This window comes from Colias eurytheme, chromosome 4 (genome assembly GCF_061535395.1).
Source record: "Colias eurytheme isolate Ceu_HAF_F1 chromosome 4, ilColEury1 Martin Lab GWU primary, whole genome shotgun sequence".
Classification (NCBI taxonomy): Eukaryota; Metazoa; Arthropoda; class Insecta; order Lepidoptera; family Pieridae; genus Colias; species Colias eurytheme.
The window spans coordinates 5,876,629-5,891,356 of NC_142983.1; the positions used below are offsets into that span (position 1 = coordinate 5,876,629).

Here is a 14,728-nt window from a genome sequence, read left to right on the forward strand (position 1 = left end):
ACGTCCATAAGAAATCCCAGTTTTAGATATTGTCTCTGAAATTTACCAACTCATACAAATCTTACAATTAGTAACTATAAAAAAACTGGCTGAATTGATAACCTCCTCCTTTTTTTGAAGTCGGTTTAAAAAGGAAGGTATATAAAAGATAGTCGAGTTAGTTACGTCACTTATCTACAACTCAAGAAAAGCTGTCTGGAATTTATAGACTTGGGTTTGCTGGATTGGTCTCCATTGAGAAAATTTGAAAAACTTGAATAAAAAGAAAGAACTACCCGGGCGTAGTCGGATCAAGCAAGTAGGTAGTAATAGTGTAAATATAATAAAACGCAATATTCAACTCTTCATTTCTGTTAATATTTTCTCAGGTAATTTAAATAAGAATAGACGATTAACACAATTTTAAATTTTATCTATATACAGGGTGGAAGGTTAAGATGGGGCATGAAGGGCAGGTACCTTAACCGTTGTAGCTACATGAAAACGTTCTTAGGAGACTATCCTTAAATTCTTGAGAAATTTTAATCTACATTCACAGATTTTTGAAAAAATGTACGGTCAGCAAGGAAATAGGCAGTTTTCAAAAAAATTTTTTTTGATGCCAATCGATCCAGTTTCTCATGGGGATCAAAACACTCTAAAAGACCAACTGAGGTATGAGTACTAGAAAAGTCAGAAATCGCGAAAAACTATTTTCATTCATGAACAAGTAAAAAGACAAAGGCACAGCAACATAACATGCCAGCGACGCGGGGGCGTGAGCGGGCGGTGGCTGGCAGCTCGTGCACGAGATGAAAAATTATTTAAATTTTAATATCGAACGAACACGTTACATTTTTATGGCTTATGTAAACAATAACACATAGAAAACAAAAGTTACCAGAAGTCACTCTGTCTTCACTAAAAATGTCCTTAAATAATTTAGAACGTTTAGATCTGTTAGAGGCTTACTTTTTAAATAATAAAAACCCAACAGTTGCATTGGAATGGTACAGGAATAAATACCCAATGCGACATGTACCGACGCGAAAGGTAATTGCGAATCTTGTAAAAAATCTAGCAGAAAGTGGCTCATTTAAGACAAGCTTGACACGTCCGCGTCGTTCACGCGTATTGAATGAGAATACGGTGACAGCAATTTTGGCACTAATTGTGGAAGCATATCCCGAAATTTCTTCAAAACAAGTTGCCGTTGAAGTTGGTTGTTCGCACTGGATAGTTTTAAAAACATGGAAGAAATACGGCTACAAATGCTACCGCCATGGGCGATTAGTCCAAGCATTGCAATCTGGGGACTATGCACGCAGAGTTGCATTTTGCAGATGGTTACGGGGCAAATTTAGTAGAGATAATGATTTTATGAGTTTTCTATTAGCGCATCTTTTGTTGATTCACTTATTTTCTTAGTGAATGTGTGGAAATAGTTTTTCGCGATTTCTGACTTTTCTAGTACTCAATACCTCAGTTGGTCTTTTAGAGTGTTTTGATCCCCATGAGAAACTGGATCGATTGGCATCAAAAAAATTTTTTTTGAAAACTGCCGATTTCCTTGCTGACCGTACATTTTTTTAAAAATCTGTGAATGCAGATTAAAATTTCTCAAGAATTTAAGGATAGTCTCCTAAGAACGTTTTCATGTAGCTACAACGGTTAAGGTACCTGCCCTTCATGCCCCATCTTAACCTTCCACCCTGTATTAATACGGAATTAAATTAAAAGTTGACAATTCAGTAATTTACATTAAATTTACATGTAAAGACATTAATTTTATATTATCCTAAGTGACTCTAAAGTCTAAACGTATATTTCTATTTGGTAGTTAAGACCAGATCCACGTTCACTCTTCAGTCTGATGTTGGCGTAAGATAGGCCAACGCCTCCCGCAGTTACAGTTGCTATTGCCTCCGTATGATCCAAGTCCCGGGCGACAATACCCTGAAAATTGCGAAATTGATAATAAAATGAAAACAATTATTAATACATCTTTAATCTACGCTAGATGAAATGAAAGGGAATATAGGAGAAGCGTAAAGTTTTGCAAAAATTAAATGTAAATTTTTAATAAATTAATATAACAAATACGCATAAGTTGTAGATAATGTACTGAATGCCAGTACCTATTTGGAAAATAATTCTTAAAAATACATTACATCAATAAAAATAAATTATATGCTCTACCATTAGATTAAATAAATTGCCAAAATTATTGGTCGTTTCAATTTGGCTTCGTATTGTGTGTGTATTAGTCATTAGATAAAAGGGATAGGATCATTCATGCAGGTCATTGCTATTCGCGAGGTCATTGCTAAAATACGTCATAAATATAACGAATATGTACCTACGGGGAACAAATTACGTCTTTTGTCCTTTAGTATTAGATAGTTTATTTTATTTAATAACCAGATAATAAAATGAAAACAAGGAATGGAATATTTTTGTGAGCGTCAAAAACCCTTTATTAACCTCTAGTTAAGGATTTTTTCTGACTTCAATTTCATGTGTAGAGCTCAATAATAAATAGACCAGCAACGGATTTGCGAAATAAACCGCTTTCTATTCAATGCTAGAACTTGCTTCTGGTTTATTTTCTAATTTCTATTTCTCTCTAACACTAAATACGAATTCTACGATAAAACAAAGGTTCTAATTCACATTTATTGGACTGCCTCCTTGTTCGAATGGTGAGCTTGTCGGAGTTTTATTGTAAGAGGCTAGCCTGGATTCTTTTTATTCTGATAATACATTAAGCCCATGTAATAAGTAACATGATATTGGTATCTATGAAAGTGTATGTAGATAGAAGATAATTAATATGAGGCATAAGCCAATAGTTACCCAATACCCATGTCGTTTTAAAGCTATTATGGAATGACGAAAGTCTAGGGATGTAACGATACATGATTTTGCCGATACGATACCGATACCGATATTTGTAGTAATGTATCGGCGATACCGATACCGATACCGATATCGATGGCTTGGTAGAAAAATAAATAGTGAATTATGCATAAAAAGTTACTAACATTTAACAGAGACAACTGTTAATCGTATTCTTTAAAATAAAAATGCCAAATCAAAAAACAACAAAACCATTTATTTTAGTATTATTATTTTACGAAGTCAGTTAAACTTTAAGTAATACACATACAATCAGTACCTAATAAAAGTTTACTATAATTGGTAGAGTTTTTTCAGAAAACAAAGTGCGCACGCGCGGGCGGCCTCCCGCATCGTTCATTGGGCGCGGATTTTTGAATTATTTGATATCAAAAAAATTGGTTGTTTGTAAAGTAGGTTTACGATCGAGATGTTTACGTGATAACATAATGCAGTGGCAGCGCTCGAGATGAAACGGGAGATCGGTCCGTCTCTCTCTCGTTAAACCTGCGATCGCGCTCGTGAGGTTTTGGTGTGACACAAGTTTATGAACATGTCACCCGACTAAAACGATTTTAAAAACGTTATCACGTTAAAAATTCAAAAAATTCAAAATTATTTATTTCTTTCCTTTACATAAACAAATTTGTGATTGGAACACTCCTAGTAAGCAATTTATAAAATGCTGGTGTCAGGAGGTTCCGCTCTTCCTTAACACTATTACAGAAACAGAAATAAAACAATATGAATGAATACAATGCAAAAACATAAAAGAAAAGAAAGAATTTAATAAAAAAATATCGGTATCGGTATCGTTACATCCCTAGACGAAACGATAAAATATGAAACGTTTATTGTCACTAATTTTTAGAATGTATACTAGCTTTATTAAAATATAAGGATAATTTATAAAAGACAAAAAAATGTATAATATTATCTACGGATACAAATAAAATTCAAAATTTATGCATGAAAATTAGTTATATTTCATACTCTTGATTCAAATATTTCTTAATTAACTTAAAATAGTGATATAAAGTGCTATCAATGTTTATAAGATAACCTTTGGTGTACCAAGAATCTAATTGTTAAGATTAAATATACAGGGTGTACCAAAAAGTAGTGATGAACGGAAGCTGAGAGGTAGAGGACCTAGAGGGCTATCCGAATCACCCCCATGTATGTTATGCGATTTTTCGTATTTTCGGAGTTATGACGATTTTTTCAATTTTTCACCTATCGCCGAGTACGATGATATTTTCACTCATGCTGACGTCAATGATTGCGGAAGATGCTTGATTTTTTTTGTGTGCTAAGCTGAAAGATAGGCCAATTCAGTATGGTAACATTTACTATCGTTAGATCTTTGAATGGAATAAAAAAAATAATTAAATGGCAAGAAAGATAAAATTACCCAGTATGTTCACCACTTCAAGGGCCCGTAAAAAAATAAAATCACATAAAAAAATTTTTTCGTTTGACTTTTAAAAACTTGCTCTATCTATCAGATAGCTACCCTGAAAATTTCATTTTATTATTCAGAAGGCTTCAATCGAATAATTTAAATCTAAATGTGGTAAGTGCAAAAATTGAATTAACATGATGATCATTAAAACCAATAAATAGGTGTTTAATTACCAGAAATTTTTAAAATAACCCCGCTGTTGCTCAATGCAAGTGCGACATCACCGTAAGAAGTTGTCTTTTAAATGTCTGAATGCCCTTTTATCATTTTTAATGGTTTCTACTGTTACTATGAATTTCCGGGTTATTTCGTCTAAATTGTGGCATTCTCTTAAGTAGCCGAAGTCTTTTTAATATTCCCATTGAAACAAATCAATGGGGTTTAGGTCGAGGGACCGTGGAGGCCAGGCTTTAAGGCAGGCTTCACCGGCGCATGCGCAGGCTGCAACGACCAATCCATCTTTCAGGGTATCTTGGCCCTTTAGCCTGGCCTGCACGGTCCCCGGACATAAACCCTATTGATTATTTTCCGTGGGGATACTACAAAGACGAGAGACTGCCACAATTTGGACGAAATAACCCGGAAATTCATAGTAGCAGAAGAAACCATTAAAAATGATAAAAGGGCATTCAGACATTTAAAAGACTACTTTTTACGGTGATGTCGCACTTGCATTGAGCAACAGCGGGGTTATTTTAAAAATTTCTGGTAATTAAACACCTATTTATTGGTTTTAATGATCATCATGTTAATTCAATTTTTGCACTTACCACATTTAGATTCAAATTTTTCGATTGAAGCCTTCTGAATAATAAAATGAAATTTTCAGGGTAGCTATCTGATAGATAGAGCAAGTTTTTAAAAGTCAAACGGAAAACTTTTTTTATGTGATTTTATTTTTTTACGGGCCCTTGAAGTGGTGAACATACTGGGTAATTTTATCTTTCTTGCCATTTCATTCTTTTTTTTATTCCATTCAAAGATCTAACGATAGTAAATGTTACCATACTGAATTGGCCTATCTTTCAGCTTAGCACACAAAAAAAATCAAGCATCTTCCGCAATCATTGACGTCAGCATGAGTGAAAATATCATCGTACTCGGCGATAGGTGAAAAATTGAAAAAATCGTCATAACTCCGAAAATACGAAAAATCGCATTACATACATGGGGGTGATTCGGATAGCCCTCTAGGTCCTCTACCTCTCAGCTTCCGTTCATCACTACTTTTTGGTACACCCTGTATAACGGGGAATCCATAAGTCGAACAGATTTAAATTAAGATATTGTATCACGCTTCCAAACATAAGGGATAAGTTCTCTACCGAAGAAGAGTTCTGGAAATTAATTTTAAAATCATATTGGCATAGGCACTTTTGAATATTCAAACTGTAATTGCCTAAATTAAAAATTAGCAAGTGATAGATTCTGCCATTGCGTTTGTTTACAATCAACTCCCTACTTTATTTCGCTTTATATACTCATTTATTTATTTTATTTAGGTATTTATTTATTTGTATGCTTTGATGAATTTTAGCAAACAAAATTCTTGGAACTTATTCTGACGTCATTACATGTGTTTCGGTGTAAACATTTCAAATTTTCTTACGGCAGCAATAAACGTCGAAGTATATTTATAATATAAATAATAAAATATAGGTCTGTTACACCGCTTAAATCTTAAGATTGTTTGATTGGATTTTTAGACCGGGAGATACTGACACAAAATTTCGAGTCATTTGTAACAGGATGGCGGTTCTACAGGGGTCTTAGTACGCAATGACAAAAAGAAAAATGATGGTGTGAACGCTGGTACCGGTGGGTTAGTCGCATGGGCGTTAGTCGAACTCGTCGGAAAAATAGCGAAAGTCAAACGATTTGTAACACAAAAATTTTAGAATTTACCGATAGCCCATAAAAAAGAAGTAGGCGGTAGTGTCATGCCATACTTTTCCGGTATGACTTACAGCCCGCCATACCGACGCAAATGTGTTGATTTAAAAAAAACAATTATTCAACCATTTGTACCAAGCTAACTTTTGCACAGGTAACCATCGTCGTGCAGCCATTTACGAAAATCGCCATGCCATACTTTTCGGACGATTCCAAATGGTCGCCATACCGCCGAAAATCTGCAAAATTTTTTTATTTCGCCTATCTTTTTGTACCAGTATTGCATTTGGCTTTTTGGAGAGTATTTGATAAAATGTGACCATTATTATATTTGCCATACTTCTAGTAGGGGGAAAAAGTGCTGTCATACTTGAAAAATAAATTTATTATTAATTTATATAAGTGAAGATTTCCAACACCTAGATCTTTGAAATTTTGTATTTATATTCGTTGATCCTCAAACTTACAGGAAAAATAAGTGCCATACTGTTACAAATCGTTTGACTTTCGCTATTTTCCGACGAGTTCGACTAACGCCCACGCGACTAAGCCGCCAGTACCAGCGTTCACACCATCATTTTTCTTTTTGTCATTGCGTACTAAGAACCCTGTAGAACCGCCATCCTGTTACAAATGACTCGAAATTTTGTGTCAGTATCTCCCGGTCTATTTAATGAGTATTCGTGTGTTGGATTTGTCTTCGTTTGGATTCAGTAAACTATAAAATTATCAAAATTTCAAAAATTAACAGATAAACGTATGCCCGGCCGCAATTGAGCCGGGGCGAGCTAGATACTGCTATATTATCTTACTGGAAACTGTGACATGAATGTCAATTTAACATCTTATCTGCGATCTAATACTTGACTTATGTATACTATAGAGATTTGGTACGCTAGAATATTAACCCGTCTCTCGGGCTTATGTTAATTTTTAAAGTCAGATATAATACAGAACTGATCGATAGTAAAATAATTAACATTAGTATCTGGGTTTATATGTTATATTGAGTGATATATTCGCAATTGTCCCTAAAAAGGTCGGTTCATATGAGTTCATATCGCTATATTACTTTTTAATATAATATAAAACAAGCAACGAACAAAGTTTTGTAATGTACAAAGTTATTTTGCGTAAAATATTGTTCGGCTAGGGAAGCTATTTGATTATTTGTCTTTGTGCCTATTGGCTTTTTGACTACGCAATCAAAATAGTAGTTTATGTACTTGAGGTCGGGTATTCACCACAAGCGATATTCGAGGAAACTTTCAGTGTAGAGCTCAGCCAGTCGATTGTACTTGAAAATTGTCCACGGAAACTCAATGAACTTCCACAAACATTTCGCCGCCCACATAGAACTTTGAAATGCAATTTTTAAGATGAACAACAAATATTTATGAAAAGAAAATTTTTACACAAACAACTAGGGAGGCCTTATTCAGTCAGGCGTAAAGAGGTTTTCCTCTTAAGTAGTTAATCGTAGTATAATGTAGTGGCTCTTTTCTTTATCGTTAAGAATCTGTTATATGTTGGCTCTTTATTCGTCTTATTATTATCCCAGAAATAGTACGTTCTTTTTACATTTAGTAAGAAATCCAAACATAAAGAATGTTTTCACTAGCTATTTTTTATTAAACCTGAATTAAATATAATATAAGCGTTTCCATTGATTATACCTAACCTTACCTACTCGAGTAGGTAAGGCGGAAGAAAACATGTAAGTACATATTATAAAATTTATATCTACCTCAGTAAAACTAGTTCTAGTGTTATTGTTTTATTTTATTATTGTTAAACTTTATTATGCCTTACGAGAAATGAGCTCAGAGAAATTCGAGATAAACGTATGTGTTAAAATTAGGTATTCATAGTCATAATAATAATTATATCTTCATATGAATACCTCCTTTATAAAACCAGTCGCGCTATAAATTCATATTTTTATAGTCTTCGAGTTTAGAGCTACTTAATTAAATAAAGCGATAAATAAATATAATAATCAAAATCAAATCAAATCATTTATTTATTAATAATAACTGGACTGTAAATATGTATTAATTACAAAATTAGTATTGTACACACATTTCATGTGCAAACATTATTACACCGAATTTCGGGCAAAGCTACAACTTCAATGATACCGTCTATTAATTAGCGATTATAATTTGTGGGTCATGGGACAAATAGTTGTGGACTATTTTATAATTAATTCAAATGTAATCATCTGTGACTTCTGCATACGCTGTGCAGATATATCATGGTTGATTTACCTGAATAGATGTTAATTTACAAACATAGTTTTTCATACTCAGGAAAATATAAGGTTTCCCTGTGAATTATAGTATGTAATTCTGTTAATCCACTCTTTATTGTAAACGATATTGTAACAAGAGAGGCGCATTTATATGACAAGCTATAAGGTAAAGTGGAGCTTAGTTAACCTTACAATTAGAATATAATACAAAGAAATTGAAAATGCATTCAATATTTTTGGATATATTTTCACACATTATGCAGTCCCAAAATAATTACAGTTTAGGTAAGTTTCGAATCCAAAACGTTTGCTGCAATATTGCGCCTACCATGCGCCTACTAAACACTACGTCATTCGGGTCATCATTGTTATGGATGAAATATTATCCTACCTTCTCCCCACACAAACGTATAGCAATTGTTTTGATAGTATAATATATTAGGCTTATATTATGAATTTTATTTGTGCCAATAGTAGACAATAAATAAATTATGTATTATTTATATTCCTACTTTCTTAGTATTACTATATTATTATTATATATTTTGCTTTGGTATGCACCACCTACTTGTATTCTTTCTTTGTTACTGTTTTCCTTGGTTGGGTTACCTGGAAGAGATGGCTCTGTAGCCATAAGGTCGCCTATTGTGCAATTTGATGTATATTTTACTTAATGTTATTTCATTATTTTGGTGTGTACAATAAAGCATTCATTCATTCATTCATTCATTCATTCATTCATTCATTCATTCATTCATTCATTCATTCATTCATTCATTCATTCATTCACAATGAGCATTGACATTGAGTTAAACTTGACGATTTTTTAAAAGTTTAAAAAATGGTTACTGTTTAATGTGTGAAATGTCTCTATGATAAGTAAACAATTCCTAATAGGGTTATTGTTTGTATTGTCATGCAAGGCAGGTTTTAAAAGCGTTCAAGGCTAGCCATACCTTCAAATTTATGTAGGTACCTAGGCAAATAAAAAAGTGAATTTGCATGTCTGTATGTTTAAAGAATTACAGTTAAGGACCTACTTAAATCTAGTTTTTAAGTTAGAGCTTTCGTTATAAACGAATTTTGTTTTAATAGACAATATAGCATATCTAGTAAAAATTGTATTTTTTTATCTGTGGTCAAAAGAAAAAATGAAGTTAATAAATCGTTATCTCATTTTTAAAGATAGGTATAGGTACTTTTATTTTGAAATATTTAATTCAGAGATGTTATGATTTTTAGATAACTATTAAATCATTTAATTTTATTTATTTAATCTCTATACAATAAAGTATAAGATAACTTATTGCCTTTTGCCCCCAATGATATATGTTATGTACCTACTCCGTTTAAGTTAATACTCGTTTTTATTATTCATACGTTCTAGTTATCAATGCCAAATCGTTTATATATTTACCTTAATGATCTGTTGTCCTGGATCCGAGAAGAACACCTCCTTAACCCTCTTCTTCAACGGTATAGCATTATATTCTGCCTTTTCTTGCCACACTAATCTATGATTGAAGCTGGTTCCCACTATCAGATCCTTGCAGTAACTGGCGCAAATACACGACACCAGAACAACGAACAAAATCGACGCAATTTTCATTTTGATTATTTGATTGATGTATAATTATGTACTAAGTGTGTGAGCTCGTTCGCGTATGCCAGCTTACTGACTTGGATTATTTCTTAAATGTTGACTAAGAGCCTGTTTACCGCATCGTATGAGTAAGCGGAAAAAACTTATCAAATGATTTAACAGGGTCGATATGTATTGCGTGGCAAGTATATACCTAGCTGAATATAGTTCATTTTAGCCTCGTTCTGTATTCGATTTTTCTTTTTTATTATTTAACGTTTTAAATTTAATTTAAAAAAAGAAGATATAGGTAGTTACCAACCATAACGATTATTAATAATTATTAGAACGTAATCTATAATATTAGTAATTAGTACAAATTAAACAAGCAAATCTCCAGCAATAACTTAATCTATGACGCGTACCTACTTAAGTACATAAAGTATTACCAAAACTATGTAAAGGTGCTAATACATAATTTGTTATTTAATGTGTTTTACTAAGAAAACATTCAATTAGAAATTTTCTTTTAATTGAAAAAATTACGTAGGTATATTTATTGAAATAATAATATAAATTGCATCAGTGTTCAGTGACATAATAAAAAAAAATCAGTGACATAGGTATTAAAAGTACCAACCTTGTGTCTAAGTGTCTCTAAATTAATCGTAATAAAAATGGATGAGGCATGATATTATAGTAGTAAAACCTGTGAGTAAAACTAAAAGTTAAATTTATTTTAAATAGGATTTAGATCATACTGTGCCAATATCTTATTTTCGTCCCTATATTTATAAGCACAAAAATAAAACTATCGCCTCATATATTGACTCGTATATATTGTTATAAATGAAAGGAAATTTGGTACGTCTCAAAAGGAACTTTCCCTTTTATTGTCATGACAAGTGCACGTATACCTAGTGCTTATTTATAGAATGTGATAGGGGAACAACCCAAAGAAAAAAATAAGTATTCAACTATTAAGTATGGCAAATATGTATATATAAAAACAACAGGTCTATTCATATTTCAATGTTAAGATAATAAATATAGCAATCATTTGATAAATATAGCAAGTATTTGATTCATAATCATAAATATAATAAATAACAATATCTTATGTTATTCAGTTACAACTTACAAGTATACCTACATGAATAGTGGTTTCATATTCTTCAAATTAACGACCATAAAATTGTTTAAGATGTTATTGTTCTCAATACGGAACTCGGCAATTAGGTATTTGCCAGTACTAATCGCTATCGTTATTAAATGTAATTAATAATGATAAAACGTTTGAAATTCCTGACTCAATAACTAGGTAACTATTTATAGTTTGATCTTTTAGCAGATTACCAGCTATTTCTCAATAGTAACAACTAATGTATCTGTAATATTCAAATTAGACAAACAGAATACAAGCTAAACTCATACAGATGCTCTCAATATCAATTTTGTTTTTTAATCATAATAGCTTCCAATATTATTCCAGATTCAGCGATAAATCCAACTAATTAACAAATCAAACGATACATCATCGTTAGAGCGTGTGCAAAGTCGCGAAGGAACTTAATGTGAAAATAACTGAATTATCTATAGAGAAATTCTTTGTAACGCGCCTCTGCTCACCAGGATCCCTGAGCATAATTTATTTCCTGCAAAAGAGCAAAGTATGCCGTCGAAGCCAAGAGCGTTTGTACACATTAACGCGGTATAGCTCATGAAAAATCGCTTAGGAGGAAGCAAGCGAACTGAGTTTGCGGGGCGCAATATAATGTAGAAGCCATTTATCCCTTTTTTGTGTTAAAATGCCAAAGCCAGGCATATATTTGCCTATTACGTTTAAGAAAATAAATTAGATTCCTATGTTTTGTATACATAGTACCTATATATAAGACGTTTTTTGTATTAGGTAGATTGTTTAAGAAATTGAAAAAACGTGTGAGTCTTTGTGTAAATTGTAGCGTCGTTATTAGATTAATTTTTACAATGCTTTTATTGTTATTGATTGGTGGAGCAATGACGACCATAATTAGTATTTTTTTTTAATAAAGCATAGCATAAGCATGCCTTGTTTATTAATGTGTCTTTCGGTTTTTTATTGTTTCATATTTCACAGAACACAGAGACGGACAATATCATACCCTTCGCATTGAATGACCATTTTTGCAGACACAATCTTACATAAAATTTAATTATTTTTATTTACTATAACGTAAATGTGTTTGGCGTGCGCATTCATCTGCCCAGTAGAATATAATTTAAACAGATTCCAGGCTTGAAGGCTTATATGGTTACTCTGCTACTCCTAACTCCAGCTTTCAGAAGACTCTCTTATACGCTGCAATTGAAAACCAGGTGGTACAAAAAATAAAAATCCATAGATCTCACACTTTTGAAATTATTAATAAATATAATACGTTTCTTCTAGTTTTCAGATAAAATTTAATACAACGATTATGTTCGTAAGTAAAGCCGGCGCTGAAATACGATCCTTATAAAGTTTTATTTAATTGTTATAATTTAATACGATATTATAAATTTAAGGTTTAATCACCGTCTGGCACAACAAAGACCTTTGAAACGTTTTTTAAATTTGAAAAATTTAAGCGCAAGTTTCAATTAAAAATTCTTGAAATACATTTTTAACTTTTTATATATTTATATTCAGATAATACAATAATTTGATTTTAGGACTAAATTGAGGTAAATAGGTACCGACATCCAATATGACGCCCTGCCAAAAAATATCCTTTCAATAATTTCTTTTAAAATCTTTACAATCTTATCTTTTATAATAAAAGCCACTTTCACATAATATAAAGATCTGATATTAAGCCATCTTCCCCTATTGAGGCTGCCATTAATGAATTATTATAAGTAGGTATACTAAATCGGTTAACTTATTATTAAGCTAAAGAGTTTATTTCTTTGGTTGGTTGTACACGCTACTCTCAGAAACTAAGAGGCAAATTTAAAAATTCTTACAGTGTTAGAAAGCCCATCTATTGGGGAAGGCTTATAAAAGGTTTATATAATATCATCATGAATACCTAGGTAATGATAGTAAATCCGCGGGGCACAGCTAGCAGCTAGTGTTTTTATATATTCTATCAACCTTTTACGATATTAAAAATATATTTCTTTTTATTCCTTATAATATAATATCCATAGAACAAGAACCAACAAACAAATGGAAGATCATTTTCGAGATCAATCTTGTACAATGCCCAGAGTATAAAGTTTTGAATCAGTTTAATGGGCTCCAGCCTCCAATGCAATTTTGCTTCATTTCGGACTGCTTAAGTTCGAGATGTCTGCCATAGTTCTACACGAAATACAATAATACCCATTTAGGATTATGTTGAACGATCACAAAGCGTCTTTATTGAATAGGATTTCATGAAGCGTAAATTGAGCCTACCGCGGTAATACAATAGGGATCGGTCTCTAATACAGGTCTTGGAAATTTACTACAGCCTATAATTTTCATCTCGCTTATAACCTATACTATAGTGACAATGACAAGATTGTGGGGAACTTTCCAAAACTTTAAGAGATCCAAGAGGTTTCTATACGTGCCTATCATTTTAATTGGAAACCGACAAAACGGTATTCTGAATGTTTAATTTTATGGTAGGTATACATACAGGTACATGCATTACTAATTGTGTATTCAAATCTTACCATACAAAGTTCAAACGTAAATATCGTTATTATCATTGAAATTATATTATATATCATACAGAATTATAGAATACAAACGGTAATTCAAAACCTTAAGCTAATCGTTTAAATGCGGCTTCAAATAACATCTAGGTATAAGAGAGTGTTGATGGCACAGACATAACATGTCTGTGGTTGATGGCGTACTCAAATAAAGCATTCTAAATAGCAAATATATAATAGAATAACATGTATAATAAATACCTACATAGTTAAGCTCAACGAATTGAATCCTGCAAATTATCTCATACATAATATTTACACAATACATTGTGTGGAAATCCAAAGCGATCCGTTTACTAAATTGATACAGAGCTAAGAGGAATCGTAATTAATGATTCTGTTGTAACAGCACCGTTTGGAATTTCAATCGCAGAAATTAGTTTAAACATTTCACTTGCATCGCGTTAGCAATGATAACTAACTTAGCAAATGCAAACTGCGAAATGATCAAACGAAAACGGCATCCAATTAATATCATCATTGCTTGTTAGTGCCGAGTCATGTGAAAAAATACGAATAAATAAATTATAATATAGTCCGATGAACGTTCTGTAAGAAAAAAGAATAGACAAATAACGACAGGTAATTTAGGTAATGGTTTAAAATAATTTTTATTTATAGGTTATCCAAGTTCTATCTATGTTTCATAGTATCGACTTTTAAAACTAGATAATATACAGCATAAAATGTATTAGGATAATAATATTATATATATTAATAAACAAATACTAGTTATTGAGCGTTAAATATACTCTAGACTCTAGATGTATTATGAAAAACATATTTTACACGCGCCTTTTTCCTCACAGTATTGTCTGGGTATTACATTATATTTGTACTGTACTGATATAATATCCTGATAGCCTCGTCAAAATATTTTATAACCAATAACAATGATTTCATACGGTCGCGAATGACATTAATAAAA

At 32.0% G+C, this 14,728-nt stretch overlaps 1 protein-coding gene across 1 annotated transcript; it reads right to left on the reverse strand.

The window, feature by feature from the left end:
- Positions 1-457: 457 nt before the first annotated feature.
- On the reverse strand, positions 458-10,179 carry LOC149908990 (uncharacterized). The gene is made up of 2 exons (XM_090120567.1): positions 9,907-10,179; positions 458-1,935 (listed from the first exon to the last, which is right to left on the reverse strand). The coding sequence occupies exons 1-2, from the start codon at positions 10,096-10,098 to the stop codon at positions 1,795-1,797; spliced, it is 333 nt and encodes a 110-aa protein (XP_089976693.1). The 5' UTR covers positions 10,099-10,179; the 3' UTR covers positions 458-1,794.
- Between the last annotated feature and the right edge of the window lie 4,549 nt (positions 10,180-14,728).

What these genes read in the sequence shown, in the direction of transcription:
- LOC149908990 (XM_090120567.1), bottom strand. Translation starts at nt 10,098, where the DNA reads ATGAAAATTGCGTCGATTTTGTTCGTTGTTCTGGTGTCGTGTATTTGC. An exon ending in CAGGACAACAGATCATTAAG is followed by an intron (nt 1,936 to 9,906) that starts GTAAATATATAA and finishes CGCAATTTTCAG; the next exon opens with GGTATTGTCGCCCGGGACTT.